Raw genomic sequence first — 27,786 nt, forward strand, 5'->3', positions numbered from 1 at the left:
GGAGGGTGTCCAAAGCCCCCCCCTCCACCCCCAGCTTGGACACGACCTGACTCCCTCATGGTGTCTTGGCAAATGAGGGGGGCATATTGGGCTGGGGGCAAGCACTAGACCCTATATATATACTGGGCACAGAGGGGTCTCCCAGGGCCTTGGCGCCACCACCCACTCCTTCCCACCAGCTGCTGCTAGCCCTCTGTGGTTGTGTGTCCCACTCACCCCTACGCAGGGGCTGACTGTAAAACCCTTCATCCAATGGTGCTAACCCCCGGCTCTCCCCGCCCTGCCCTGCCCACCCAGAGAAGCACAGACCCCGCCAGGGGCAGAGACCCACTGCACACCCTTGTCCGGGTCCTCTCAGACTGGCCTTCCCGGTTCAGCCCTGAGACTCAGAAGGGACACACAAGGAATGGAAGAAAAGACAAACTGTTCCTCTCCCCACTTCCCTGATGCCAGGGGCACCAGACTGATTCTGAGGCACAAATAAAAGAGGCTTCAAACCCGATGCTTTTCCTACCTGCTTTACTGGGGCAGACGGCTCACCTGCGGATCGGGGTTCCTTCTGAACCTCGCTGTGGGGAAGGCTCTGAGGTAGGAGGCGCCTGGTGGGTCCTAGGCCTGCAGTTGCATTTGTCAAGGCCCCCGGATGGCGGGGGGTAGCATTTTCAGAGTTTGGGGGTCTCATTACCCTCCCTCCCACCCAGGCAGGAGGTACAGACAGATATAACTTAATAAAATATTTCATTGAGTTCATTTTGTTCCCCCCACCCCCCCAGAGTCAAGGCCACAGCAGAAGGCCAGGGGCAGTGTGTGGGTCAGGGGGTGGGGGTGGGGGTGTGTGTGAACCTTCTTCCTCATGCCAGTTCTCTGGTTAGTTCTGCTGGGGTGCTGTGTGGAGGCGGCCCTGTCCCCTGCGGGTTGAGAGAAGGAAGCGAGCCCTCTCCGCAGGCGGCCGGGTCCGGTCGGTCAGCCACCGACTGCCGCCAGTGAGTTGTAGGTGTCTGTAGAACTGGGGTGACGACCGTCTGGTTTACCACTTGGGGGGGTGGGATCAAGTGAGCCAATGTGGAGGGAGTGCTGTAAGATTCCCCCGCTTCTTTGGGGAAGCCCATCTAACTGCCTCTGAGTGAGGCATAAGCTCCTCGATATTCCCAAGCACCTCGCTATTACGCACCGCCCCTGCCCTGCGTTGCTGAGGCCCCAGTCACCCCAGGCCTCCCAAGGCCAGCCCCGCTGAGAACCGGATGAGGCCCCTGGCCTGGTGGGCGCCAGACCGACGTGAGTCTCAGCGACGCTCCACTTGTCCACTACTCCCGCGAGGGGGGCCTTCCCCGCCCCGGCCCTGCCCGGCCTGGCCCGGCCCCTACCGGGAGGCTGGTCGGCGGTCAGGACCAAAAGCCAGGGCGGGGCTGAGTCCTGGCGCCCCGCCCACCCGGCTGAGTCCTCCGGGACCCCCCAAGCGCAGCTAGTCGGTGCCGTCCACCAGCTCGCAGAGCATGTTCTCCAAGGCCGTGATGCGCTGCTCCTGGGCCTGCACCTGCGCGCGGAGGCCCTTGATCTCCTCCAGCAGCGTCTCCAGGGTGTGCTGCTGCGGGGGCGGGAAGGGCAGGAGAGGGGGTGTCGGCCCGGGGGCAGAAGGACAGAAGGACGCGGCGACGGGGCGCGGGTAGAGCCCAGCCGGGTCTTACCGACAAAGGGGCATCGCTGGACGACTGGCTGCGGCGGGGCCCTGCGGGCGGGCGCACGTCCAGGATGTTGCGCTTGGTGACGCGGAGCTCGCGGTGCTTGGGCGGCACGTAGCCCTCCCTCAGCGAGATGAGCACGGGCTCGGCGTCCTGGCCTGCCAGCCATTCGTCCGCTTCAAGAGCCGGTTCGGGACCCGGTGTATCTGGGTACAGGTCGTCCTGGAACAGGTCTGACTGTGGCGGTGAGGGAGCAGACGGACGCGTGTTGGAAGGATGCTTCTTTTCTGCTTTCTGCCTCAGGGCCCTGGCCGACCCCCTCCCGGCGTCTCACCTTTCTGGGCACGGTCATGATGATGGGTTCACACTTCCTTTCGTGCAACTTGTAGAACCTGAAAGGGAGCCAGATGTAGCACCCCGTGGCCTCCCACCCCCCCTAACTTCTGTCTGGGATGGAGGGGTGAGAAACCAGCACTCACTGAGCACCCACCATGCATTGCACTTTAAACATATTATTGGTCCAGCTCTGATGGGGCGTTTAGCATCATTGACAGATGAGGAAAGTAAGATTCTGAAATGTCAAGTTAGCTAGTGCCAGGTGGGCACTGGAAGCGAGCCTTTTTGACCGCTCCCCCAACTCACTCTTTTCCAAAGATTACACTGCTAGGGAAGTCACTGTGTCTTCCCCCTGGGAGGCAGGGACAGAGGCAGGCAAATGAAAGGGCGAAAGCTGCTGACCGGGCAATCTCACACTTGCTGACGTCCAGCCCCCGCTTAGGCATGAAGCCCATGCCCCTCTGCGGCTCCTTGCTGCTGAATGTGTTCAGGTAATGCACGAAAGGTGGCTCCTCGGTTATCTCAAAGTACCGAATGCTGCTGTCGCCCTGCAAAACCAGTGGGTTCAGAGAGGCAACCGAGGCTCTCTACATGTCTGCCCCACGCCTTGGTCTCCCCTCCCGGCCGCCAGCACCTTGCCGCATAGGTAGACGATGCTGGAGTCAGGGTCGTAGAAGGGCAATAAAACCCCGTTGCTCGTGTCCATCTCCTGGAGTGCCACGGGCTCCTCAAAGTTGTTCTGCCAGAGCATAAGAGACGTGACCAGCCCTGTCCTGCCCTCTGTGACACTTCTGGATCCACGGAAGCCCCTTGGCACTTCCTGCCCATCCCAAACCCCAAGCGTTCTCAAGCCAGTTTAGGTGAACTGAGCTGCAGGCCCTGCCCCGGAACACATGACTCATAGTCCCTGGCACCTACACCCTCTGCGCCCCTGCCCCTGCATGCAGTCACTGCAAACCACCCCCAGGGACACGGCATCACCAGGTGGGGGCACCAGCACAGGCTCCAGGTGACGCAGCGGAACTGGGCAGAGGGGTCGGTGTGGGGATGGTAAGTGCTGCAAAGGGGGCAGCAGCCTCCAGCTCTGTCCAGGTGGGTATGCCCTGCGGGTGGGGGGCTCCTCGCCCCTTTCCCGTGATGCCAGTCCCCGGGGCACACACCCCAAGCTTCCAGCTGCGTTACCGGGTCCCACAGGCCCAGCTCTCGCTGGCTCATGCGGGTGAAGCCCGTGGTGAAGATATGACCCTGGCGCGTGAAGACAGCCCGCATGGGCCTCATCCCCTCGTGGGCCGCAAACCTCTCCTGGGGGGATGGGAGGAGGGGAGACAGGGAGAGGTGTTACCCAGCTGCCTGTTCTGGGGAGCCTGGAGGGCTGAGCAGCCAGCCAGCTTGCTGACTTGGATGTGTTGGGTGCGGAGTGGGGAGGCGAGACAAAAGAGGGCCTAAAAGTTCAGCTTCCTGGGGGGACCCGGCTGGCCCCAGGCCCGGAGAGCGTCTGAGCTGGGTGAGCGGGAGATCCACGTCTCTCAGCAGATCCCCGAGCCCTTAAGCGTTCTCAGAGGCTGACTCCCCAGCGCAAAGGCTGTTTACTGGCTCCCCAGGGTTGCAGCAAGGCTTTCCCCCGACTCGCCGCTGCGCTTCAGTCCTCTCGGGTGCGGACTACAGCCTGGACAGGCGCTGACCCAGAGAAGGCGCGAGCGAGCCGCACCCGGGGCACAGCCTGGCCTACCGGGTCCCAGAGCGCGAGTTGCCGCTCACTCGTCCTGCTGAAGCCGGTGCTGAATAGCTTCCCGTCAGCGGTGAAGACGGCCCTGAGCGGGCGGGCGCCCTCGTGAGGCCGGGCACGTTCCTGCTAGCGGGGTTAGTGGGTTAGCGCCGGCTGGCGGGCCTCCTCCGCGGCAGGCATGCACCCGGGGCACTCGGCGTTAGACTGAGGCTGGTGAGATGAACGCGGCCCCTCTCTCCGGGCACCCTGCTGGGCCCAGCCACGCAGGGTCGCCCTCTGTCCTCCACTCAGCGGTCAGAGGGCAGGAAGCTCCCCCCCACCCCACTCCAGCATCAGGCCCCAGACCCTGGAGGCTGGCGCTGGGTGCCAGCGAGGGGAGGGGTCCAGGAGCTCACGTTTCATGCAGGTTCTGGTGGAGGACAGAGTTTACAACTTCTTCGTGGGGGTTTCTGGGATGTTGGGGGAGGGAAGAGGAGAGGGGAGAGGGCCAGAGACTTGCTTGCTGGGGGCCTCTTCAGGGCAGGGGAGCAGCGGTTGCAGATGGGTGGGGGTGGAGGACTCATCTCAGGTTGGGGTGGGGGAGGGGAGCGCTGGGACGGGTCTGGGAAACTTTGGATCCCAGAGGTAAGGCCAGGCCGGTCACTCACCGCCACCACCTGGCCTTTGCGGGGGTCGATGATGCGCAGGGTCTTGTCCTTGCAGGTGGTGGCTAGCAGGCTACCATTGCTGTTCCAGCACACGCTGTGGATGACGTCCGGGTGCATGTCGTCCAGACTCAGGAGCACCTCCCCAGTGCCCACGTTCCAGATGATGATCATATTGTCACCACCTGCCCAGAGTGGCCAGGCACTGTCACTTGGCCTGCCTTTGCCACCCTCCACCCAGCCCGACAGTAGGGGCCGCTCCCCAGGCACCCAGACCTGCACTGAGCAGGACATTCCGGGCAGTGGGATGCCAGGAGAGGATGCCCACGCGCTTGGAGTGACCCTCCAGTGTGATGATGGGTTCCGTAATGTTGCGCACAGGGGTGTAATCTGGAATCTGCCACACCTGGGTAGGAGGAGCAGTCACAGGGTGGTGAGATGAAGGATCTGTTTGGTCCCTCCTCCCCTAATTTTCTCCCCTCTGCACCCTCCCTGCCCCACTGATTCTCTGGAGTGGTTCTGGTTACAAGCAGGGCTAGAAGTGCTGGTATCTGCTGGAGCAGAAACAGCTGAGAACCAGGAGGGGGCACTGCCAGCCCTCCAGAGCCCCCCACCCGCTTAACTCCAGCAGGGAGACTTCAGAGCACTGCCCCCCTTGCTCTTCAGGCCCCAAGTTGGCCGTGGCTATAATTAGTCCTAAGCAGTGCATCTTGGGAGGGGGTGGGCAGCCGCTAAAAATAGCCTGGGAGCTGGGGAGAGCAGGGCCCTGGGATCCAGCACCTCCCTCGCCACCTTCCCTAGCACAGGTAAGGCAGCCCTTCCTGCTTCTCTGGTCTAACTTGCCCAGTAGCTGGCTCCTACCATGATGGTGGTGTCGTCAGAGGCACTGGCGATGACGTTGTCATTGTGTGGGCACCAGTCAATGTCCAGCACAGGAGCAGTGTGCCCAGTGACCAGTGGGTGGTTCTTATCCACTCGCCCTGTCTGGAGGGGTCAGAGAGGGAGTTATGGGACCAGCCTCCTGTATTTGGACTGGGTAGTGGACCTGTTTTTACATCTCAATTTTCTATCTCTTTTCTCTTTGCAGACCCCTCCCTGCACCTCCAATCCCATCCAACTTCCTGTACTTCACTGAAGGCAGACAGAGTTGCTGTAATTCAAACTCAGAGAGGAAAGATAATTTAACCAAGGGCACACAGCAAAGTGCTGGTAAAGCCAGGTCGAGTCCAGTGCTCTACCAAAACATACCCACTTTGAGGAGACTATCCTCAGAGCCCTTCCCCTAACTGGCATATCTATGGGAAGCCCCTGGAGGACGAGGTCAAGGTGAGGTGATATGCAGTAAAGTGCCCTCCAGCCCACTTCCTAGCCACCCTGGACAGACCTCTCCTTTGTCACTGCCTTTATCTTGGAGCCACCAGCAGCTGGCACCCCTGGCGCCTGCTATCCCCCAACCTGAGCAGGGGTTTTTCTATTTTTGGTCTTTATGGGCTGTTTGTGGGGACTCTGAGGCCTTGCAGGGGCTGGCATTGGCCCAAACGAGGCAGTAGGGAAAAGGGGGTAGCCTTGTGCTATTAGAATCCCAGTCATACTGGAGGAGCGCTCCAGCAGAAATTCGAGCCCGGGGATGGTGTCCTTGGATGGTGTCTGCATTGTCCTGGAGTGAGTCACTGGCTATTGTCAGGCCTCTTCCTGACCCTGCCACCTGTGAGGCCTCCCTAAGATCGTATAGGGGCCAGATCCAGGTCAAGGTCACACCTTGAGGTGGCCATCCTCTGGGGGTGGAGATCATCAAGGGGCTTGAAGCTACTCAGCAAAGGTGGTGATCATTGCCTGACCCCCATCCCCCGGGGAGGGAGGGCTCTGGCCTTGTGTGCCATGTCCCCCCCCTGCCCATTGCTCTCATTCTGCCTCACTGTAAGGTCCAGAGTGGGGAGGTGGATACAGCCTGGTCCTCTGCTCAGCATGCTCCTCTGGGGTGTGAGTTAATCAAATGGTGGTCCTTGGCTTGGGAGGAAGATTCCCCCACCCAAAGTATGAGGGGGTGTGGCATTAGGAGAGATAAGAACTGGCTCCACTCTTTCACAACTATCTCCATCACCCCCTCCTGGTCCCTGCTGGGAATAGGGTGCTGCTGCATGGAGAAGGGTGTGAGTGGTGCAGGCCACCTGTGATCCTGCTGCTCAGAGAGGGCTGAGGGAGCCTCTCAATCGGCTCCTGAGGGCCTGGGGAACAGGAAGCAGCTAGTCTACACCAACTGCCCTCCTGACCGAGAAGAGGAGCTAGGTAAGAACACAGGCTGCTGTCAGGGGTCTCCAGGGGCCACAGCCAGTGTCCTCCCTCCTGCTTCCTTCCCCTTGTCCCTCACCTTGGCCAGAGACAGGACGATGAAGGCACCCCCACCTCCAGCCTCCACAATAATGGCCAGAAATTTGGGGTTGACGGCACAGAAGGAGCTGTCCCATGTGACCTTGGACACACGGATGTCCTCGTAGGCCTGGTCAGCCTTTGCCGCCTGCCCAAACACATGGCGGAACTTGCTCTGCCGAACCACACGCCGGCTCATGGCTGGGGGCAGAGATGGAAGATCTCGGTGCCCAGAAATGCCTTTCTTTGGTCCTTAGTCCTGTGAGCTGTGGGAGGGAGGAAGAGTGGAGGGTGCAAGTGAGACGGGCTATCTGGCCAGGAGTCTGGTGTAAACTCATAGAGCATCTGGACTTAGAAACAGGGGAGCTGCTTCAAGGTGATGAAAGCATGGGGAAGTCCTCGGCCACCTAGAACGTGCTGTTTAACGGGAGGGGCCTTAGAGAGAGACCCAGGACAGTGGAGTCTGACCAGGCCGGAAATCTCCTGAAAGTTTCAGCCGCGTTGGGAGAAGCCTCAGTGCGAGGATGCCCTCCCGCTGCAGCCCCGATGAGCATCACTCAACTGAAGTGGTTTATCCCCCGGAGGCACCTTGTCCAAAATCAGAGACCTTGGTCCTTGGATCTTAGCTCCAGACCAGCTGTGGGTCCTTAAGGGTTGCCCCTCAAAAAATTTGCTAAGAAGTTCCCGCGTCAGCTAACCTGAGTCCTGCTGCTGCCGGTTTCTTCGGTCTCCTCCGGGGCTGCCGGGGGAGGGGGCAGGCGCGCAAGGTGCTCTCTCCCGCCTCCCCTCCGCGCCCCGCCTCCAAAGGGTTCTGGCTTTGCCTACCCCGCTTCCGCCCAGCTGCGCCTCCGCATCGCCTCTCCAAGGAACTCTGTTGGGGGTGGGGGCCTCGGGGTCCCCCCAACCTCCTCCGCAAGAATGGCGGGGGTGAGGAGGGTCAGGTGCCTATTTTCCGGAGGGTCAGGGCCTGTCCTTCGCCCCTCCCCAGGGGACCCCAGAGCTCTTCCAGGGCCCCAGCCGCTTCTGGGCACCCTGACTTCTGCCCCTCCCCACTCCTGGGTATCCCTGTGCCCTTCACGCCGCTCCTGAGGTCCCGGGCCTGAGGCCCGGCCTCCCCGCACCCTCCTCCGGCCTCTCGGCCCGGCGCTGCGTTCTTGGGAGACGAGGCTCTGCGCCCGGCGGGCTCCCGGGCCGCTCTCCGGCCAAATATAGACACCGAAGTCCGCCCCGCCCGGGACCGAATTTGGCGGCGGTGGGGGGCGGGGCGCAGACCCCCGTCCGCTCCAGAGACCCCCGAAACCCCAGCCGCTCCACCGCGACGGGGGCGCGTGTGTGGGAGAGGAGGGTCGAGGGGGGCGCGTTACCTGGTCCCGAGCAGGGAGGGGTGCGCTCCCGCCGTGGCTCCTCTGCGGAGAGGGCTGGGGGCGCGCGGGGGGCCGAGGGCGGCGTCAGGGCGCCAGAACCGCCGCTCCCGGGGCCCGCCGCGTCTGCAGCCCGGGCGTGCGCCGCGCTCTCCCGCCGCCGTCTGCGGCGCTCCCGGGCGGGCTCCGCTGCAGTCCCAGCTGCCGCTGCCATCAACCTGCGGGGGCGGGGCCTGGCGGGGGCGGGGCGGGCGGCCCCGCCCCCCCGGCGGCGGGAAAGTGGAGCGCGGTGGACGCGGGCTGCCCGCGGGCGGCGGAGCGGAGCCCCGAGCAGTCGCGCAGTCCGCGCGCCGGGGGGCGCCGGGGGGCGCCGGGAGGCGCGGGTTCCGGGCGCGCCGCAGGGACTGGGGCTGGGAGCCGGCGCCGCGCAAGGTCAGGGCTTGCAGTCCCGGCCCCGGGCCCGCTGCGGCGCACGCCCAATGCAGGGCGAGCCGGCGGGCTGCGCGGGGGACCCCACGCCCCGACCCCCCTCGGAGGAGGTCCAGCAATAGGCCGGGGCAATCGTCTCAACTCGTGGATCAGGGCAGCTCCACGGGTAGCGGAAAAGGGACTGTGAATGTTACTATTATTGTTATTAATAGCGAGAGCAACCGTTTACCCCAGGAAGCCGCCTGAAGACGGGGCAGGAAGGTGAATTCACTTTGACCCCCTGGGAACACCAGGTTCCAGGGGAAGCAGCGTGCGCGGATTTTGAGACACGCAGCTGGACCCCTGAAGTGTTCGCATATTAATTCCATATCGGATGATGACGGCTTTCTGAGATGGGCACTGTTATCATCCCTGTTTTACAATGAAGAAATTGAGACACAAAGAGGTTAAATAACTCTCCCATCATTCGACTGTTTGAACTGGACTCTACTTTGTTCCAGGGAAGCAACACTACTACCCCCCTCAACCCCCCTTCGGAATCTAAGTACTGACCAAGGTTAACGAGAGAAAAAGAAACCTGGTCAAAGTAGATCAGCTGCAGAACAGCTAGTGCCCATAGCTGTTCTCTACCCAGCACCTGCCCACTGCCTGGATTTCTTTCTTTCCTTCTCAGGGCCCTTCCCACTCTCCAGGGCACACCTGGAAATCAAAGGGACACCGACTTCCGGCGGGCAGAAATCTACACTGGGGTAAAAGGGAGGGAAGGTGGTAGAACCTCCAAGGCTGTCACGGTAAAGCCCCTTTGTTTCTCAGGAAGAGACCACGTCTACAGTGGCTAGTAGGGGAATGTAGTACAACAGAAACAAAAACAAAAACAAAAACAAACCAAAATCCAACAACTGCTACAGGTGCTCCAGAAACAATTTGTGACATTGGGGTAAGTGGTCAGGAGGAAAAAGGGTTTCTCTTTTACCTAAAGATTCTAGGCACATGATTAAGAGGAAAAGACCTGAGTAACTCAGTTGCTCCCTAATAACAATAACTCACCCTTATTTTGTTCCAGACACTGTACTAAGGGCTTTACACATATTAATTCCATATTTGATAACAGCCTTCTGAGATGGGTACTATTACTCCTATTTTACAGATGAGGAAATTGAGGCACAAAAAGGTTAAATAACTCAACTTACTCAACTGGCAGTTGATGAAGCTGAGATTTTTTTTATCCAGGTGGTCTGGTATCAGGATCCATGCTTTTCAGCACCATGCATTTATTTCTGCTTCACCTTGAAGGACAGTGCCACTTTATCTCACAAGTGCTGATATTGAGAGTTATACTTTGTGGCCCAGCGGAAAGGATGTCTGGACTAATTAGAAAACTGGGGTTCTAGCCCTGGCTCAATCATTCTTTTTTTTTTTTTTTAAGATTTATTTATTTATGCATACAAGAGCTGGGGTGTTGGGCTTCCCCTGGTGGCGCAGTGGGGTTGAGCGCTGGGCTGTGAGGCTGCCCGCAGCCTCTGCAGCGCCGATTCCATCCCCGGCCTCCAGCGAGGGTCCCTCATGGCTTGACAGACCTCTCTTGCCACCCGCTGCTCCCCTCAGCAGTGTATTTTGTCAGTCTGCCTGCTCTGCTCTCCTCTCTGGCTCTGGTGGATTCTCTCACCCTTCCGCACTTCTGACTGTACCCAGTGCTTGTATAAATAAATAAATAAATAAATCTTAAAAAAAAAAGAGCTGGGGTGCAGGCCAGAGATGCGGGGGTGGTGGTGGTGATGGTGGTGGTGAGAGGATTCACCAGAGTTGGGAGCAGAACCGGCAAATCTACTGAAATACACTGCTGAGGGGAGCAGCAGGCGAGACAGGAGAGGTCTGCCACACCCTGTGGGTCACCTTCCTGGCTGGGAATCGAACTGGTGCTGCAATGGCTGTGGATAGCTTCATAGTGCTGCCTCTCAACCCCTTGAGCCACAATGGGGGCCCCTTAGTCATTCTATTTTTGCAGCTCTCTGGTTTGTGAAATGAAGAGGGCTGTGTGAGTTTCTTTCAAACTCTGTACCACTTGTTGACAGAGGAGCTGCATCCTCTGCAGCATTTTTCCATCCCCTGCCTCCCTCACCTTTAAAAAACTAGGAATTAGGGCCTCCCTGATGCTGCAAGGGTTTAAGCACAGCACTATGAAGCTATCCGCAGCCTCTACAGCATGAGTTTGATCCCCTGCCAGGGAGCTAACCCACAAGGTGCAGCAGACCTCTCCTGTCTCACCCGCTGCTCTCCTCAGCAGTGTATGTCAGTTAATCTGCCTGTTCTGTTCCCTACTCTGTCTCTGGTGAATCCTCTCACACCTCCCGCCTGTACCCCAGTTCTTGCATGCATAAATACATACATCTTTAAAAAAAGAGCTAGGAACTAGAGGAAAGGGTGCTGGACTAGAATGCAGGAATCCTTCAGCTCATCCCACCTTCATTTCCATTATCTGGGAAAGGGGATGCTCTCAGGTTACAGCAGCAGGGATTCCCAGGGATTGCTTGGTCCCCAGCGCGGCTCAGTGCTGCCCTCTATAGTCTCCTTCAGGCTGCCAGGGCCTGGCTGAATTGTAGGTGGGCGGAGCCAAGATAGAGTCAATCAGCGGAAGAAGCCACTTGGGCTTGGTGCTTACCCAACTGTTAGCTGGGCTCCGAGCTGCAATCCATAGAGACAGACATGGATTTCATCACTCACAAGGCTGTCTTCTCGAGAAGGTGGGCTGGCAATTTAGACGTGATGTGGGCACCCCGAGCATATTTTGTGAAAGATCTAACCTTCACCATCATGCACTCACACTCCAGCCAGACAACAGCGGCCTCCCCTCCCACTTGAGAGGCATGATTTAGAATGAAGATGACTTAACAGCTCGAGGCAGGGTTTTCTCCAGAAACCAGGAAATTGTTTTGCTATCAATTTGAAAATTGAAAACTTAGCCTTCCCTAGATAGCAGTGTTGCCTTGTATGTGATGAATGGTACCACTAAGAATCTTCTTGGGTGTGTGGAGGGGTGAGAGAAGTGGGGAACGCCCCTTCAGCCCCCCAACCTGGTTTTTTTTTTTCTTTTACTTATTTATTTTTTAAAGAGGAATGTATTATTTATTTGCTTATTTGTTTGTTTATACATGCACTGGGTACAGTCAGAGGCACGGGAGGGTGAGAGAATTCCCCAGAGCCAGAGCGGGGAGCAGAGCAGGCAGAAGGACCTAAGTACACTGCTGCGGGGAGCAGCGGTTGCAGCAGGAGAGGTCTGCGCGCCATGTGGGACCCTCCTCCGGTGGCTGGGGAGCAGCCGGGGATCGAACCGGCGCTGCAGAGGCCAGGGGCAGCTTCGCAACCCAGCGCTCAACCGCTGCGCCACCGGGGAGGCCCCCCCCCCAACCTGTTTTAGAGAACTGCCTGTTGGCTCCTTCCCCCCCCTTTCTCCACCACTAGCACCATGTTTCTCTCCTAATGGCTGAGGGAGAGGGTTAAAGCTTTCACTTCTTGGGAAAGCCATGTCCTGTTTCTATAAGGAAACCTTTCCTTGAGCTGAGGTGCTTGTATTAAGTTTGCGAGCTCTCGCTCAGTAATGTCCAGAGAGGTCACACGCCCAAGAAATCCAGTCCCCGTCGGGAAGGTCACAGCAGCTGTCCCAGAGCAGTCACTCTGCACCACAGATGGCAGAGGAATTTGGTTCCTTTGCTTATTCATTCTCCTAACATTAAGGTGGTAGCTTTGGCAAGGGCTCTTTTTGACCAGGCAAGTTTTCAGCTTGGTCATTTGATCGGAGACACGCTGTCTGAAATATCTGTAGTGATCTTATTTCCCAGTCTTTATTTTGTGGGAAGTAGAAAGTTTTATCTTTTTTTCCCCCTCAGAGCTCAGCTATGATTGATGGAGGTCAGTCAATGAGAATTGCTCCATGCTTACCAAGAGTGTTCTCTTCTAATCCCCCCACCTTCTCCAGTATCGCCCCCCCTTGTTGCATTTTATCAAGTACACGTTTCATCTTCAAAATAAAAATTTATTCAGTCTGTAACAAGAACATTGAATCTGCACATTTGCGCACAAGTTCACATTTAAAAACAGCTGAGCACATCAGTAATAAAAAAAACCTATGATACAAGTGGAACATCCCAACCACCGGGAAGATTAAGGAAGGAGATGAGACCACTCTTTATATTCTGTTTCAAATGCCTCAAAAAGGTCCCAGAGATTTCAGGGAGCACCTGCTTTAATAAAATATGAGCGTAAAAGTTAGGGGTGGCCTGGGGCAAAGGTAACAGTCAGTGGGAAAGTCTTTTGGACTTGCCTTCCACATTTAGAACAAGTCCTACAAAGTAAAGTAGAAAGAAAAAAAAAAGGCACCTTAAGCTATGCCAAGCAAACCAAAATCCAATGAAACAAACCAAAATCCAAACAATTCTCTGCGGGCTTATTGATTTGGAAACATTTCAGAGCTGGTTCCCCAGGTTTCACATGAGTAATCAGCTTGAGTTGAACCCTGGACATCAGCTCTGCATGTGCACACAGGATGCTGCCATTAGTGTCACTGTGAGGGCACAGATGGCAGCACGAGTCATATGCCCCTTGGGGGAATCTTCAGGCTGATGAGGGATGATTCCAGTTTAGAAATCCTGTCCTAGATCTCTGGGGTACTGAGAAAATGAGGCTGGTTCACCTTCCAGTGACCTTCCACCTTCAGGCTAGAAAAGTACAGAAGCACCTCACAATCGCTCTCCATGGCATCAAGGGACCACGCGCCCTGGGGGAAGGGTTAGGAGTGTGCAGCTTCCTGCTGTGGTGGCAGGCTTTTTCCTAGTGTGGGCATTCAATGAGTTGAGGCAGCAAATACATTTATGCCTAAGACATGCCTGATTTTTTAGTTTGAAAGGGAAAACAAAGCCCAAGATGCTTTTAAGTTAGATTGGTGCTAAAAGGGCTAACATTTCATCTCAACTACCATCAAAAAGCAAAACAAAATTAAACAAAAATGACACTAGTCATTCACCATAAGCCATCATTATAAGACACACCATCACTGAGGAAATGACGACTATTTCCATACAGAGTGCTGGCTGGGAGCACAGAGCACAGGTGGAGGTCAGCTCCAGGTTTTACCCATTTACCTGTGAGGACTGACCATCTGGCCTTGCTCTGTGTAGGGACTCACAGGACGCCAGGGCCAGGTGATGGAGCAGGAAGAGATCGAGTGGCTGTCAAGATGATGCACGTTTTAATACTCACAATGTAAACAAAGTATCCACAAAGAGTTGTCCCAAAAAGCCAAAGAATGGCTTTATTTAAAAAATTTTAAATGCCCTTAAAAGTGACCCTTTTTGCATAATGCTTGCTTTCTTGAAAAGAAGAAAAAGAAACAAGTCTCACAAAAACATTTTTACCAAGCATGCGTAGATCACTTCAGAACTGAAATCCTCACAGGGAACAGGGGAAGATTCCTGTCAGCTGCTACGTCTCAGAAGCCTCAGGTCTACCCAATGGTGTCTGCCTGGGCCCTTCAGCAGGAGGGGACCTCAGTGCCTGGGCTGTCTATTCTCAGGCTCATCCTTGGTAGTTCCCAAAGTGAGGAAGAGGAAATACCAATTGGGGTAAAGGTACAGAAGCAGGAAAACACTAAAGAGCCTGAAGAAGAGGCTGGAATACTAGGAGTGATGCTAAACATTCAGAACCTGAAAGGCAACTGCAGTGAAGAGAGATGACTGTTACTTTACTACAGTACTACAAGTCTACTATAGTATACACCACCCCTAAATGTCTCTAAAATCAAGAAGAGGCTGGGTTTTGTCTCCTTCCTGCTGAACAGGTAACCATCCAGATTACAGCTCAGAACCTGTGTGCTCCTGGGCCTTTTACCCACACACCAAAATGTTACTCTTTTACACACACACTCTTTCTCCTCCAGAGTAACCGAGAATTAAACCATGATGGTGGTTTTCAAAAGAATGACAGAAGCACTGAGCAAGAGATCCAGGCTTTTCTTAATTATCTCTGTCAATCTACCACATTGCTGTTCCCAGACTGGGTTTTCCGCAAACAGAAAAGAGAAATAAGCCACTGAGATTATCAAAAATTTGAAGAGAAGAAGAAAGTCTGAAAAGTCCTCTTGCTTTCTGTGCACTTCTCCTGAACCATGCTCGGCTATGTAAATAATACAAGTATACCCAGTTGTGGGAGTTTGGGAAGGCTGGCAAAACCCCATCACATCGCTGAATCACAGATACTCCATAGAGGATAATTAGGCAGGTAAATTAAATGATAAAAAAAATGTAATTAAAAAAAGGAAAGGCAGAGCAAGACTATTTCCTCACTTTAAAAAAAGAAGCTTGCTTTTCTTCACAGCATTAGAGGGTTTCCTCTCCATCCTTTTATTTAATGCTTTAAAGATGAACATTAAACACAGTGGCAAGGAAGAGAGAACAGTGAAATACTGCCGATGCTCCTTACACTTAACGGGAGGGATGCCACCATCTCAAGGGGTTGCTATGAGTGGATACCACTTTCTTAACCTCCACGCAACTCTTCCTCTCTCCACCTGTCTTGATTTCCTGCCCCTTCCCCATCACATTGCCTCCTGTTGTCTTGCTTCAACAACACAGGGCAGCTGACATGGATGAGCGCTGGAAATTCATAACCCTGTCTAGCAAGGCTCCTCACACGGGTACGTACCACCTAACAAAACACTGTACAATACATTCAGTAACCAGGAATCACAAAGCTGTGTGGATGATACATCTCTGAACATTTATGGAAACTATTTAGGAACAGCATAGATACAAATACTTATCCTAGACCAAAAGACACTTCTAGCAGGTTTCTGTCTAACCTGCCTCCTGGCAGTGATGTCAGACGCAACCTTGGCTTCCACATGTGCCTATGAGTGGCCTCAGTCCGTATTTTCCCTCTTCTTTGGGTTACCCTACCGCCTGCCCCCACCAAACTCTGGTCTCTGACATCACCTTGACAGTCTATGCATTTGTCAGTGCTGGGATGAACCAAAAACCTAAATCTTCAGTCCGTACTTGGTCAGTCCCTCAGCAATGTGGACATCAACTAATGCAAGCAGGAAGCAAATTTGCAAACCTCTTCAGATTTGATGAGCTGAAGAGGGTGTTTTATTCCAGACTAAATACGTTTTCTGTAAGGAGCTAAAACAGGCTTATTTATGGCAGGGGTCCTGTCTTAAGGATCTCCACAATAGCAGCAAAGCAACAGTATCCTAAGTGGAGTCATCGAGGGTACCTGTCCTTGGCTGAGGCCTCCCCGCAGCCTCCATTAGGCGTTCTCTCCCTGGCCGTGGTTCAGCTACTGGCAAACAACATTCTGGAATTTATTCTCAAAGAGAAATCAGTCTTTAGTCAAAATGATCTAATGGGAGCTTTTAGGAATTTCTCTGAGGAGGAAGTTATTTGCACAGAATTTGGCAGGAGCTCAGGATCAGAAGTCTCCATTTAAACAATTAAAACCACCCATCAATACACTTTGCAGATTCCTACCAACACCCACCAGGGTTATTTCTGCGGTATCTGTGTGTTTTCCAGTTGCAGCTTTACACTTCTGAAAGAAGATATAGCAAAAGACCCTACAACATCAAAACATTGTAAGAAAGTGACATTATGTACATAAATACTGTGTATAAACTGGAAAAATGATACATCTTTCAGGAAAAGAAAGGAAAATAAACTATGTCAAGTGTTAACAGTGATAATATTGAAAAGAAAACTTTTCATTCAATGGAGGTTATACATATGTAAAGTAACAATTCAAATATCTATGACGTTAAACCAAACAGGCAGCACTAGGGAAAAATGGCACAGAGGGCGGAAAATAAAATGGAAAAAAAACATGCCCATTAAACTCAGAAGGCCCAAAGAATTATTCAAGTAATGGGAGAGTAAGACCCTACATATGTATCCATTTTACAAGAACACATTGACTTTCAATTGCTGTTTTTCAATTGTGCCTGTTGCATTTTAGGTGGGAGGACCACAGAGCACATTTCCAGTCAGGAAGAGCTGGGACCATCACCGAGGTGGCGTCCACAGACCAGGAAGATAACAGACAGTGGCCTCTATCTATGCATTCACTTCCTCCTATTATGCTTTCATCCTTTCCAGAGGACCTCTCAAATTTCATTTGGGGTTCATTTTCAACTCAATAAAAAATTATTTGCTTGGGGAAAAACTATTTTTTGCTTGGGAGGCTGATAAAGCCCACCCATCAGCATGTCTTTCTGTAATGATACACTCTGGAATGCTGTAAGAAATGAATTCTAGAAGAACCTCTTTTAAAGCAAAGCAGAACCTGCCCACTTCTGGAATTCCAGCGGGCTGGGACTGGGGGCAGAAGGCTGAGCGTGCTCTGAGGTGCTGCTGCCCTCTGGACCATCCAATGCATCAGGTCTGGAAACCCAACCATCATCACACTGTCCCGAGAGGGCACTGCCAATTTCTAGCTTCATGGCCACCCTGTGCACGTGCTTCCTTCCTCAGCCCTTCCTTTTCTCAGAGGGCAAAATGAGGAAGCAGGTGGCAGTTGACTGAAAAACAGCAATTTGCCTTTGATAAAAGGTGTTCCTTGAAAATGAGTGATTTTTTGAGGTTTGAATTTTTAAAAAATAACAAATGAGAAAATGGTCTTGCTATCCGAATCTCTCTCTCTCTCTCTCTCTCACACACACACACACACACACACACACACACACACACACGAAAAAACCCAAACCCTGCATGCGCCAAGAACAGTAAAATGACCAAAATATTATAAAATTAACCAATAAAGTGCATGTTCCTTACATATTACACCTGCCCCTTTTACAAACATTTCTTTTAGAAAGTCACATGTGTAGGCTCAGATCACATGGTATTATAGAAGGGGTTGGTTGTCCGTTTTTTGTCATTTGCCTTTTTCAGTCTCCGAAGCGGGTGAGTTCTGCCATGCTGTTGACGGGGCGCCACCGCCAGCTCTGGAGCTGGGCCTGCACAATGCAGTACCTGGGTCTGTAGCAAAGGAAGGCCTCCCTCAGAACTAGTCAATTCAGGTCCTGCCCTGGGGAGCAAACACTGTTGACTGTAACCAAATTCTTTGGCATACTGTACAAGGGGTCTCTTCACTGGCTTGCTCTGCACGATACACTCTGTTGTTTTGAGTTGCTCTACAAAATACTTGGTAGGCTCTGGGTTCTGGGGGACATTTGGGTTTTCCGGGGGCCCCTGAACCTCCATGGAGTGCATGCCTGAGTCTGTTCTGATGAAAGGCTGAAGCAGTTTGAGATGAGGGGACTCAGAGGAGACAGGCTCCCTCTCTGGTAAATAGTCTTTACAGAGGTCCAAGTAACCTAACTTGGCAAGGGAAGCGGAACGCCTCATTTGGGATGGTTTGGTGGGCACTGCCTGGCAAATCACTCGTGACTCAATTTCTTTAGCACGCTCCTTCACCACACCTGGGCTGTGGCTGAGTCCCTTTATATTGTCACTACTAGAGCTATGTGGGAGTCGACAGGTTACGGAGGATGGGTCTGACTTTACTTCTAAGTCCCCAGAGTTGTCACCAAGTTTGCTGATCAAACTTAGGTCTTCACTAGTTAACTCAGAGCCCTTGAATGGCATTTCTTTGCCACTGGAGAGGGTGCCCTCCTGACTTTCTTCCCAGCTACCCCGCTCTGCAGAGGGCTCATTTTCTGTGGTGCTGCTTTGCTCTGTGCAGCCTTCCAGGTGAACAACAGTCTGGGGATTCAGGTAATCCAAGTTGGCAGATGGCACATGGGATGTGTGACTGACAAAAGGTGCCACTGCCTCCAGGGCCACAGAAGGTCTGTTGCTGCAGTCTCCAGGAAAGCCCGCGGTGGAGGTCAGGTTGGTGGGCCTACTGTGCTCAGGAGAGGATGAATGAAGCAGAGGAAGGACTTGGGGGTACAGAGAAACCTGCTCAGGGCCCAGAGTCCTGTTCAGATTCTCATCCAGTGTGCAGAGGACAGTGATGGTCTTCTCCACTTTTACTTTCCTCAGCGCTTGCTCCTCAGTCTTTTCACTGGTGGCTATTTCACCCCCTGGTCCAGTGTGATCGGGCGATATAACTGTGTGGGTAAACTCAATAATTTCTATCTTCTTGGGAAGGGAAAGAGGGAAAGCCTGTGTCTCAGATTCCTGGCATGAAACCACAGTCCTCTGCTCCTTCAGGACTACATCCTGCTTTGTTCTAATATCTAACCTTGGGCACTCCGGAGGAGCTGGCAAGTGGTGAAGTTCCTGCAGCTGGGGCGCTGGAACAATGGTAATTTGCTCAGAATGGGGTAGTGGACTAGTCTCCACCCCACAACATTTCTCTTTGCCCTTGTTCATCTCTCTTTCCTTGGGGTCAAATGACTGTTCTAGAGTGACTTCATCATTCTTCCCTTTTGGTGCTAGGTCTGCCACAGAAGAATCATTCTTGGAATTCTTGCGAGTAGACAACAAGGTACAAGCAGAGGCAGCACCATGGTGCTCTTGTTCCTGCCGCAAGCGCTCCTCAAACTCCAAGGTGGCTCGCCTTACAGACCCAGGGCACCACTTGGCACTTGGGGGTATCCCTGGGCCCCAGGGCTCTTGTTCTCCCTCAGCTGGCTCCTCTTCTTCCAAGTCTGCGGTAGATGAGTATATGGTTAGGCAGCTTTCTGGGTCCCACTTCCCTGAATCATTGGCTGGTTCAGGCTGGACTGTGTAGGAACCTTCATTCTGCTCCAGATTTCCAGATTTGTTCTCCAGGGTCTGGGGCCTCTCAAGGGGCACCTCATGCATGGCATTCTTCTTTGGTGTGTGGCATGGATTGGACAGGATATCTCCTTTCAGTTGAATCTGTCCAACTCCTTGACTGATGGATTCAATCTCAGTGACAATTTCTTTGACTGAAATTGCATTTTCTGAGTGAGACTGCATGAAGATGTCAGGGCTGACCAGTTCTGAGATTGCCTAAGAAAATAGTGAGATGGTTATGGCAAATTGTAGTCCAATGAAATATGCCAGATTTTTTGCTTATTAATCTTGTGATCTAAGAGAACCTATCTGGCTATGAGGATACAAATCACAGAGTGCCTTGGACCACTCTGTGCCTGGGACTGTACTCTGACCATCTGTTTTGTTATACAAGAAAAAATGGATTTATCAAAGGCAGCTCTATACAAAATTACTTACAGATTGTCTGCTATATTTCTGCTCTGTTTACTTAAACAGGATTCCTCCAATCTAATATCTTGCTCTCAAAATGAGTAGTAGGGGCCTCCCTGGTGGAGGGGTTAAATCTCAGCACTACCATCTCTAGGGCCTGAGTTCAATCCCTAGCCAGGCAGCTAACCCACATATGGCACAGCAAACCTCTCCTGCCTCGCCTGCTCCTCCCCTTAGCAGCGTATTTCAGTCTATCTGCCTGTTCTGTTCCCCACTCTGTCTGGTGAATCCTCTCACCCCCTGCACTGGCCTACGCCTCAGTTTTTCTATGAAAAAAAAAAAAAAAAAGAGTAGCAAATAGCCTCAGAAGCTCCTATAATCCTTGTTTTCCCACAAGACCATGAGCCTTCAGGATTTAGACCATATGGGGAGAAATGAAACCTTTCTCCTCTGTCCTGTCAACTTCAGCTTGAACCTAACTTAGTTTGTGGGAAAGAGTTTCTCAAGGCCTCAGTGTTCACCTAGTTATGCTGATTGTTAGGGCAAGGTAGAGAAGGCTATCATCTGATGTCTGATTTAGAGATTCACTGCTTTCTTCTTTCTGCTGTCTCATCAGTTTTTATCCACATTCTCTCACTGCTTCTCTGAGCAGCAGTATCCCAGTACATTGAAGGCACCTGATTTAACCAAATAATTCCTAAGTTTCATGTGGCTTCTTCTAGGAAAAGCTTACTTGGTTTATGCAGCCAAGTGCCTGAGCAAACTTACAAACTGTGACACTCTCACATTTCACTGTTCTACCAGTTATGGATTTCCAGATGCAAAATCAAAATCTGGAAATGGCCCTTAAATCAGTGATATTATGGTCATTAATCTACTTAGACTGTTAACATTTTTTATTAGCCTTCAAAATACAGTATTTCCCTAGGAATTATTCTGGTCTTCCTTCTTCAAAAGAGACTCAGAGTTAGCACAAACTAACAAGGTCAGTTTTGCTTTTTGGGAAAAATCTGATGGGACATCAGGCAGAGGAGGCAAATTTGCCAAGACTTGGAGAGCATCAACAGTGGACTGGAGTTTACACCAGCTGTGGAGGGAGTGCTCATATGACCAAGGACTTTGCAGAAAAGCTATTTCTGCCAGAGCTGCTATAGTCATTTGTTCACAGAAGAGCTCGGCATTCTGATTTCCCAGCAGACATGAACCACAGGCAATGACTGCCCTGATGTAGTTAAGGAGAGAGAGAATAGATGATTGCTCATGGTAAAGATAAACAGATAGACATCAGGAGACATCAAGAATCTAGTTAGGTCTGCTGACTTCACTAAATGAAGTTTGGTATGTTAAAGTAAATCTGTCATCATTTACTTCCCAAATATTGTTTAGTTTTAAAGATGCATCCCAATTTCAGAAGTGTCAAAATGAGAATAACTATGAGTGTCAGAACTGACGATACACAGTAATTCTTTCCTTGTTGAGATGGTTCATTAGCGCTCATGTACCACTGAGAAGAATCTTAGGATTCTGTCTGCTCTCAAATCACTTTCCTAAACCATCCCCTCAATTCTTGAATACCATGGGGTCTGAGCTGAGGAACAGTCTAGAAACATTATTAACAGTAAGAACTTGGTATGGGAATCAGCTGCTACTCCAACAACATTTCTAGTCTTTGATTTTCTAAGAGAAAGAATTTTCCAAATTCATTTTACTCAGGTGGTGCTTGAGTCCCTGGTGAGATTCGATCTAAACTGCAGAAGTTCCAGGGAGGGAAGCTCTCCTTGTTTAGCAGGGACATTTGTTTTGGCTAATCCCCCTTTTCCTCATCCCTCTCAGAAGCGCTTCCAATGACACTGAAAAAAACCTGGCAAGATAAATTCTTCGAAAGGCTCTGGATTTATTTATTTATTTATTTATTTTTTCTGAGTTAGTATTTTTTAAATTTTTTTTACATTATAAATTTTATTTTATTTTATTTTTATTTTTTTATTTAAATTTTATTTTTATATTCCCCATACAATTACAACCCCCTAAAAGGCTACTGATTTAAACCCTAAGTTTTCAGGGAAGGACTCAGACTGTTTCTCCCAAACTGCCTTCCTAAATCTTTAGCAATATCAAAAATACAGTAAACATAGCAAATTCCCAAATATTTTGTCTTCAAAGAGAATTTCATTAGGTAGAGAACTGTAGTTTTTACCTTTGACTGTTCTTCATCTATTGAAGATTCTTCAGATGCATGGGGAGTATTACTCAAAGAGCTGCTTCTCTGGTCATCAGCTGTTACTTCAGAAGGGGCTACTTCTACCACGGAGAGTCTACAGCTCTCACTTCTTCCTCCACCTAGTTCCTCCATCCTTGAGTGGGAAAAAGTTCGGGCCCGGGTTTCTTGGGAAAGTTCTACAAACTTCTCTAGGGCACTAAAAAAATCAATACGATCTGTACTGAAATCTGAGACTTCAGTCTGGCAACTGGGTTGGGGACTTGGTGACTCAGGATCAGGAGACATGGGGAGGTCTTTTAGGCGAGTTGTCAATTCTTCCATAGGCAGTAAATGGACGCTCATGTCTGCTTTCAGAGCATCTGTCTCCAAATCTTCCACTGTTAAGTCTGGGAACTTGTTTGCCATTTCTGGGTCATGTCCAGGTTGGATTAAGGCTTTGGAGGCATGGCAGTTATCAAGAGGGAATTTTGATTCATTAAGACAACATCCTGATGAGCACCCATTGATGTCATTTAGGTTCAATTCATCTTCGATCTGTCCAGCACGAAATTCCCTCGAAGTAAACTCCAAGCAGATCATTCTTTCTTTGGTACGCAGGCCTTTCTGATGTTCATCTTGTGGGACAACATGTTCCACAAAGACAGGAGGTATGGGTGGGTGACTCTCTATGGTCTTCACCTCAGTAATCTGGTCTGCTGAGGTGGTGATCTCCTTCTTGTTGAGTTCTAGTCCTGGTTTGCAGATGGGTTCGTGGTGATCCGAGAGGTCACTATCTGAATGAGATCTCCAGAGTTTGTTATGCCGCTGTTTGCTGTGGAGGAAATATACAGGAAACATCTTACTCTGGTTTGTGAAAATAATCAATACCCTCCCAGGAATCCCAGGTAAATTTAACTCTTAACCTGAAAAATTCTTTGTTTATGCCCTATGGAAGTTAGTAATAGACATGTGAAAAGATGCTTAATTAACAGCAAAAGAAAAAAAGCAAAACAACAAAAAGATGTGACTTTTACCTATAAAAATGCTAATACCCAACAGACCTAATAAATATTTGAAAAGATGCCCAATTTAACTAATAGCAACAACAACAACAATAGCAAAAGCAAAACAACCAATGAGGATGAAATGTGATTTTTTTTTAACCTATCAGACTGACAGGAGCTATAATGGTGTTGACGATGGTATGGCCAAGCAAGCCCTCTTATACATTGTTGGTAGAAATGTGAACTACAGAATTTTTAAGAGTTAATGTGGCAATAGCTTTTAAAATTTAATCCTTTTAGTTGGAAATTCTTCCTTTAAAAATTTTCTTGGATAATACTATTTAACTGTGCAAAAAATACATATAAAGGGCCTCCCCAGTGGCGCAGGGGTTGAGCGCTGGGTTGCAAAGCTGCCCGCGGCTTCTGCGGCGCCGGTTCGATCCCCGGCTGCTCCCCGGCCACCGGAGGAGGGTCCCACATGGCGCGCAGACCTCTCCTGCCGCCCGCTGCTCCCCTCAGCAGTGTACTTCAGTCCTTCTGCCTGCTCTGCTCCCCGCTCTGGCTCTGGTGAATTCTCTCACCCTCCCGTGCTTCTGACTGTACCCAGTGCATGTATAAACAACAACAACAAAACAAAACAAAACAAAACAAAATACATATAAAAATGTATTTTATTACACTGTGGTACTAAAAAATTAGATACCAAAAAAGGAGAAATATATTGAAATTAACTCTATACCTCTATATGTGGAGGCTGTTAAAAAAATTGGGTATTTCAGTGGAATGACATCCAAGATATACTATTAAAGGAAAACACATTTGGAGCTGTCAGTTCCCAGGTTAAATAGGAAAATATCTGGAGGAAATCACATCAAACTGTAACTGTGTTTGTTTCAAGGAATGCAGAAATGCTTTCAGGGAAGGCTTACCTTCCTATGCAGTTTTTGAGTTTTAACATAATAATAAGAAAAATAATCTAAAACAAAGTAACATTCAAATAATACAAAGAGAAATACTCTACTGGAGCTCATTATTGAAATGAAGAACTAACGTAGGAGTATTCACTGATGTGGAAGTGTGAGAAGGGCTGCTGAATTAGAAAGCAAAGATGAGGCAAGTAAATATGGGAAAAAAAGGTAAGGTAAAGGATAAACATAAAGCACAGGCCCCTTTTAGAAGGCTCATTAGATAAAAATCATCAAGGTAAGACGCATCTGGAAAAGAGGTAGGGCAAAGGAAGACCACACATATACACATTCATCCTTGGTTTCTTTTAGGAGAGAAGGTCTAATGTGGGGGTGAGATTTCATTTCAAACCAATCACAAACTAACAAAGAAGCAACTCCCCAAAGCCCCAGTCAAAAAAGAGAAAGGTGGACAGTGGTTGATCAGGATCACTTGCCTGAGAACAGCTCACTTAATGTGCTGTTTGGAGGTGCAGTTTCCACGACTCACAAGCTGATGAAGAGTTACCTAACTGTGGAATGGAATGGGAAGCTGCCCAAAACAGCAAGCCCTGGCGCAGGCTCAGCGCCACGCCTGCTCTGGCTGCCTGTGAATCTCTGCCGAGTCATGTGCCTGCACTAATGTGAACCCCTGTTTGTTCTCAACTCTGCACCTGCTCTCAGCACCCCCCCCCCCCCCCCCCGTCTGCTGCTTGGGTGGGGCTCTCTGACTCAGGCCTGAGGAGAAGGGTGCTTTTCCTGGCAGGGAGCGGGTCAATCTGTTTATGAAGACAAGCTGTAATCAATCAGCTGAGTGTAAGGTGGGATTTTCACCCCTTCCAAGCTGCACCAATTGTAGTCACCCCTAGGAGGAGACAACATATCACACATCCCAAACAAGTGAGCAGCTGTCGGGAGGGGCAAGCTCACTGGTTAGATAGGTGGGGCCTAAATTGTACATTATGGCTCATGTGCTTTCAAGTTTTCCCTTATGTCCAGAATACCTATATTTCCCTGTCGTAAACATGCCATTGAGCTCCAATTTCTATACCTCACTTATTATGAGGATGTTTATTTTTTATTTTTTATTTTTATTTTTAAAGATTTATTTATTTATGCACAAAGATTTATTTATTTTGACTCTTCCTACAGTCCCTTCCTGATCCCCTCTTTCCTGCCTCCTATCCCCCCAAGGGATAACCACTGTCCTGAATTTTGCATGTATCATTCCCTTTCTTTTCTTTACAGTGTCATCTCATGGTTTGTTTTCAACAATAAATTGTTTAGTATTGCACATTTTAAATTTTATAGAATGACATCATTATGTATTCTTCTACAACTGCTTTTTTTGTATAACATTAAGATTCAAAGATGTATGTAGCCGTAATTCATAGAGGATAAAGAACATGTCATAATTTATATATCCATTTTGTTGACAAACAGTTTCAGCTGTTACAAGCAACAATGCCTTGGAAATTCTTTTTTTCTTTTTTAAAGATTTATTTATTCATGCATATAAGAACTGGGACACAGGCCAGAGGCGCGGGAGGGTGAGAGGATTCACCAGAGACAGAGTGGGGAACAGAACAGGCAGACAGACGAAATACACTGCTGAGGGGAGCAGCGGGCGAGACAGGAGAGGTCTGCTGCGCCATGTGTGATTCTTGCCGGCTGGCCAGGGATTGAACTCATGCTGCAGAGGCTGAGGACAGCCTCACAGTGCTGTGCTCAACTGCCAGTGCCACCAGTGGAGGCCTGCCTTGGAAATTCTTGGGCCGGGGGTAACTTTGGTTTCTCAAAGATGTTATATACAGGAATGGAAAAGGTGGGCCAAATGGAGTCTGTGCATCATCAGTTTAACTTGGTAATTCTAAACTGTTTTACTATGAAGCTTTTCCCAAGCCAGTTTATTCAAATGCCCTATGACTAGCAGGAACAGATATAAGACATCAAATCACATCTATTATTTTAGACTAGTAATGTTCAAATTTAGCATATCTCCTCCCCCAGCCCACCACACCATTCACATAGGTAGCAAGTAAACATGTTGCTAAAAAGCGCTTCAGAGTTGGCTTGTATAATGTGTCCGGGAGTCTTCCCTTGCTTTGGTGGCCTCTGACTTGAATTTGACTTCACATAAAAACACAGATACACATGAGATGATCAGGCCATTCTGGTAAGAATTTGTCCTTTCACTTAGTAAATGAACAAGAAGGAAATCTAAATGACACGATGCATGCAATATCCCAGTCTTTTACCTCCACTTTCTTTCTTATTGTTATATGTTTGGTAAAGCACCAACTACAGGGACCTCCCTGGTGGCACAGGGGTTAAGGTCTTAGCACTATCAAGTTATCAACAGCCACTGTGGCATGAGTTTGATCCCTGACCAGGGAGCTGACCCATATGGCGCAGCAGACCTCTCTTGTCTCACCTGCTGCTCCCCTCAGCAGTGTATTTCAGTAGATCTGCCTGCTCTGCTCCCCACTCTATCTCTGGTGAATACTCTCTCCCCCGCACCTCTGGCCTACACTCTAGTTCTTGTATACATAAATAAAAATAAATCTTGGGCCTCCTCGGTGGCGCGGTGGGTTGAGCGCAGCGCTGTGAAGCTGTCCACAGCCTCTGCAGCACAGGTTCAATTCCCAGCCAGCCAGGGAGATACCCACATGGTGCAGCAGACCTCTCCTCTCTCGCCTGCTGCTTCCCTCAGCAGTGTATTTCACTCAGTCTGCCTGGTCTGTTTCCCTGCTCTGTCTCTGGTGAATCCTCTTACCTTCCTGCGCCTCTGGCCTGTACCCCAGCTGTTGTATAAATAAATCTTAAAAAAAAAAAAATCGTTAACTAAAAAAAAAAAAAGCACCAACAATATTGGAAAAGTTATATAGCGGATAATACTACTAAGAATGAAGTTATCAGTTATAGTAAAATCAGATTATTTATGATCACTTAGGGTATTAGGCCACCTATAGAAAGGAGGGGGAAGAGAAAAAGCATCAACTGAACATTTCCTGTGTGCTGTGTATGGTCCTAAATGTTTTAGTATTATTTCACTGAGAAACTATTAAGAAAACCCTTTAAATCTCAATTTTGATTCGTGTCACCTAACCACGAGTCCATGTCCTCTCACTCAGTCTTCCTCCTGCTGGCTAACCATTGTGTCCAGGCTAACTAGACTTTAATGTCTCCAACAGCAAAGCCAGGGTAAAAGACAAGCCTGGTCTTGGTGACAGGGGCATTCAAAGAATCAAAACTGACATCTATGAGGACATGTGGCATGAACTCTCCTGGGCCACCACCCATTTTTTTTCCTTGCTCCCTATACACTGAAACCTAATATCACAGACACATGGTCCAGCTTGCAAATGCCTGACATCTGAACTTGTCTAATGGAACATAAATCTGCAGGATACCTGCATGAGCAGAGTGCAGAATAACAAACAGGGCTGCTGGCAGTTTAATAGACGGTTTCAACAAACATACACCTCTCCTCCTGCCTTGCTCCCATCCTCCAGCTATAAAAGCAGAAAAAAAAGTGGTATCAACAAGATCAGTGGCTTTATGATACCCTCTTTTTTAGGTCTAAAGGATGACATTAAATACGAGCCTTCCCCAGGCTCTTAAAGATATGACAGAAGATGTAAAAAGTCCCTTGTATTTCAGAGGGGCTGCCACACCCTCACATTCTGATTAAGAGTGTAAACAATTCATAAATCACTAAAAGATCCTATGTCATTTTGGTAAACTTTTCTTCTACTAAGGTCAAAGTACGAAAGTAATACTCTAAATAAGAGGGCTGTCTCCTTAAGTTAAATAAAGCTAGAGAATGCTAGGATTAGCGCTCTCTGGGAAAACCACCACATGCTTCCTGGGCAGGTTCCAACAGACATACCCCTGGACAGGAAATGGAATTTCTCTGCAAACAGAATGA

General features: G+C 50.2%; 2 protein-coding genes across 7 annotated transcripts in view; both read right to left on the reverse strand.

The window, feature by feature from the left end:
* Positions 1 to 1,462: 1,462 nt before the first annotated feature.
* Positions 1,463 to 6,951, reverse strand: CORO6 (coronin 6; the record flags this gene model as incomplete). 5 transcript variants are annotated; one of them, XM_084237001.1, is made up of 10 exons in its annotated part: positions 1,463 to 1,585; positions 1,686 to 1,916; positions 2,014 to 2,071; positions 2,418 to 2,563; positions 2,650 to 2,754; positions 3,198 to 3,317; positions 4,389 to 4,570; positions 4,662 to 4,791; positions 5,247 to 5,369; positions 6,754 to 6,951. In XM_084237001.1, 10 exons carry the CDS (start codon positions 6,949 to 6,951, stop codon positions 1,463 to 1,465), a joined length of 1,416 nt encoding a protein of 471 aa, XP_084093127.1. The 5 variants fall into 5 exon arrangements, with proteins under 5 accessions (XP_084093127.1, XP_084093126.1, XP_084093129.1 ...); XM_084237000.1 differs by lacking the exon at positions 3,198 to 3,317 and adding an exon at positions 3,745 to 3,864; XM_084237003.1 differs by lacking the exon at positions 5,247 to 5,369.
* Positions 6,952 to 17,421: 10,470 nt separating this feature from the next.
* SSH2 (slingshot protein phosphatase 2) overlaps positions 17,422 to 27,786 on the reverse strand; it is a gene marked incomplete at both ends in the record, with an annotated part of 244,659 nt that continues 234,294 nt past the window's right edge. For both annotated transcript variants that reach the window (XM_084239215.1, XM_084239214.1), the window contains 2 exons: positions 17,422 to 19,512; positions 21,905 to 22,739. In XM_084239215.1, the coding sequence (XP_084095341.1) occupies positions 17,422 to 19,512; positions 21,905 to 22,739 (2,926 nt within the window). The remainder of the gene's footprint in view (positions 19,513 to 21,904; positions 22,740 to 27,786) is intronic.

Source organism: Talpa europaea, assembly GCF_964194135.1.
Source record: "Talpa europaea genome assembly, chromosome: 7".
In the NCBI taxonomy this organism is placed as follows: domain Eukaryota; kingdom Metazoa; phylum Chordata; class Mammalia; order Eulipotyphla; family Talpidae; genus Talpa; species Talpa europaea.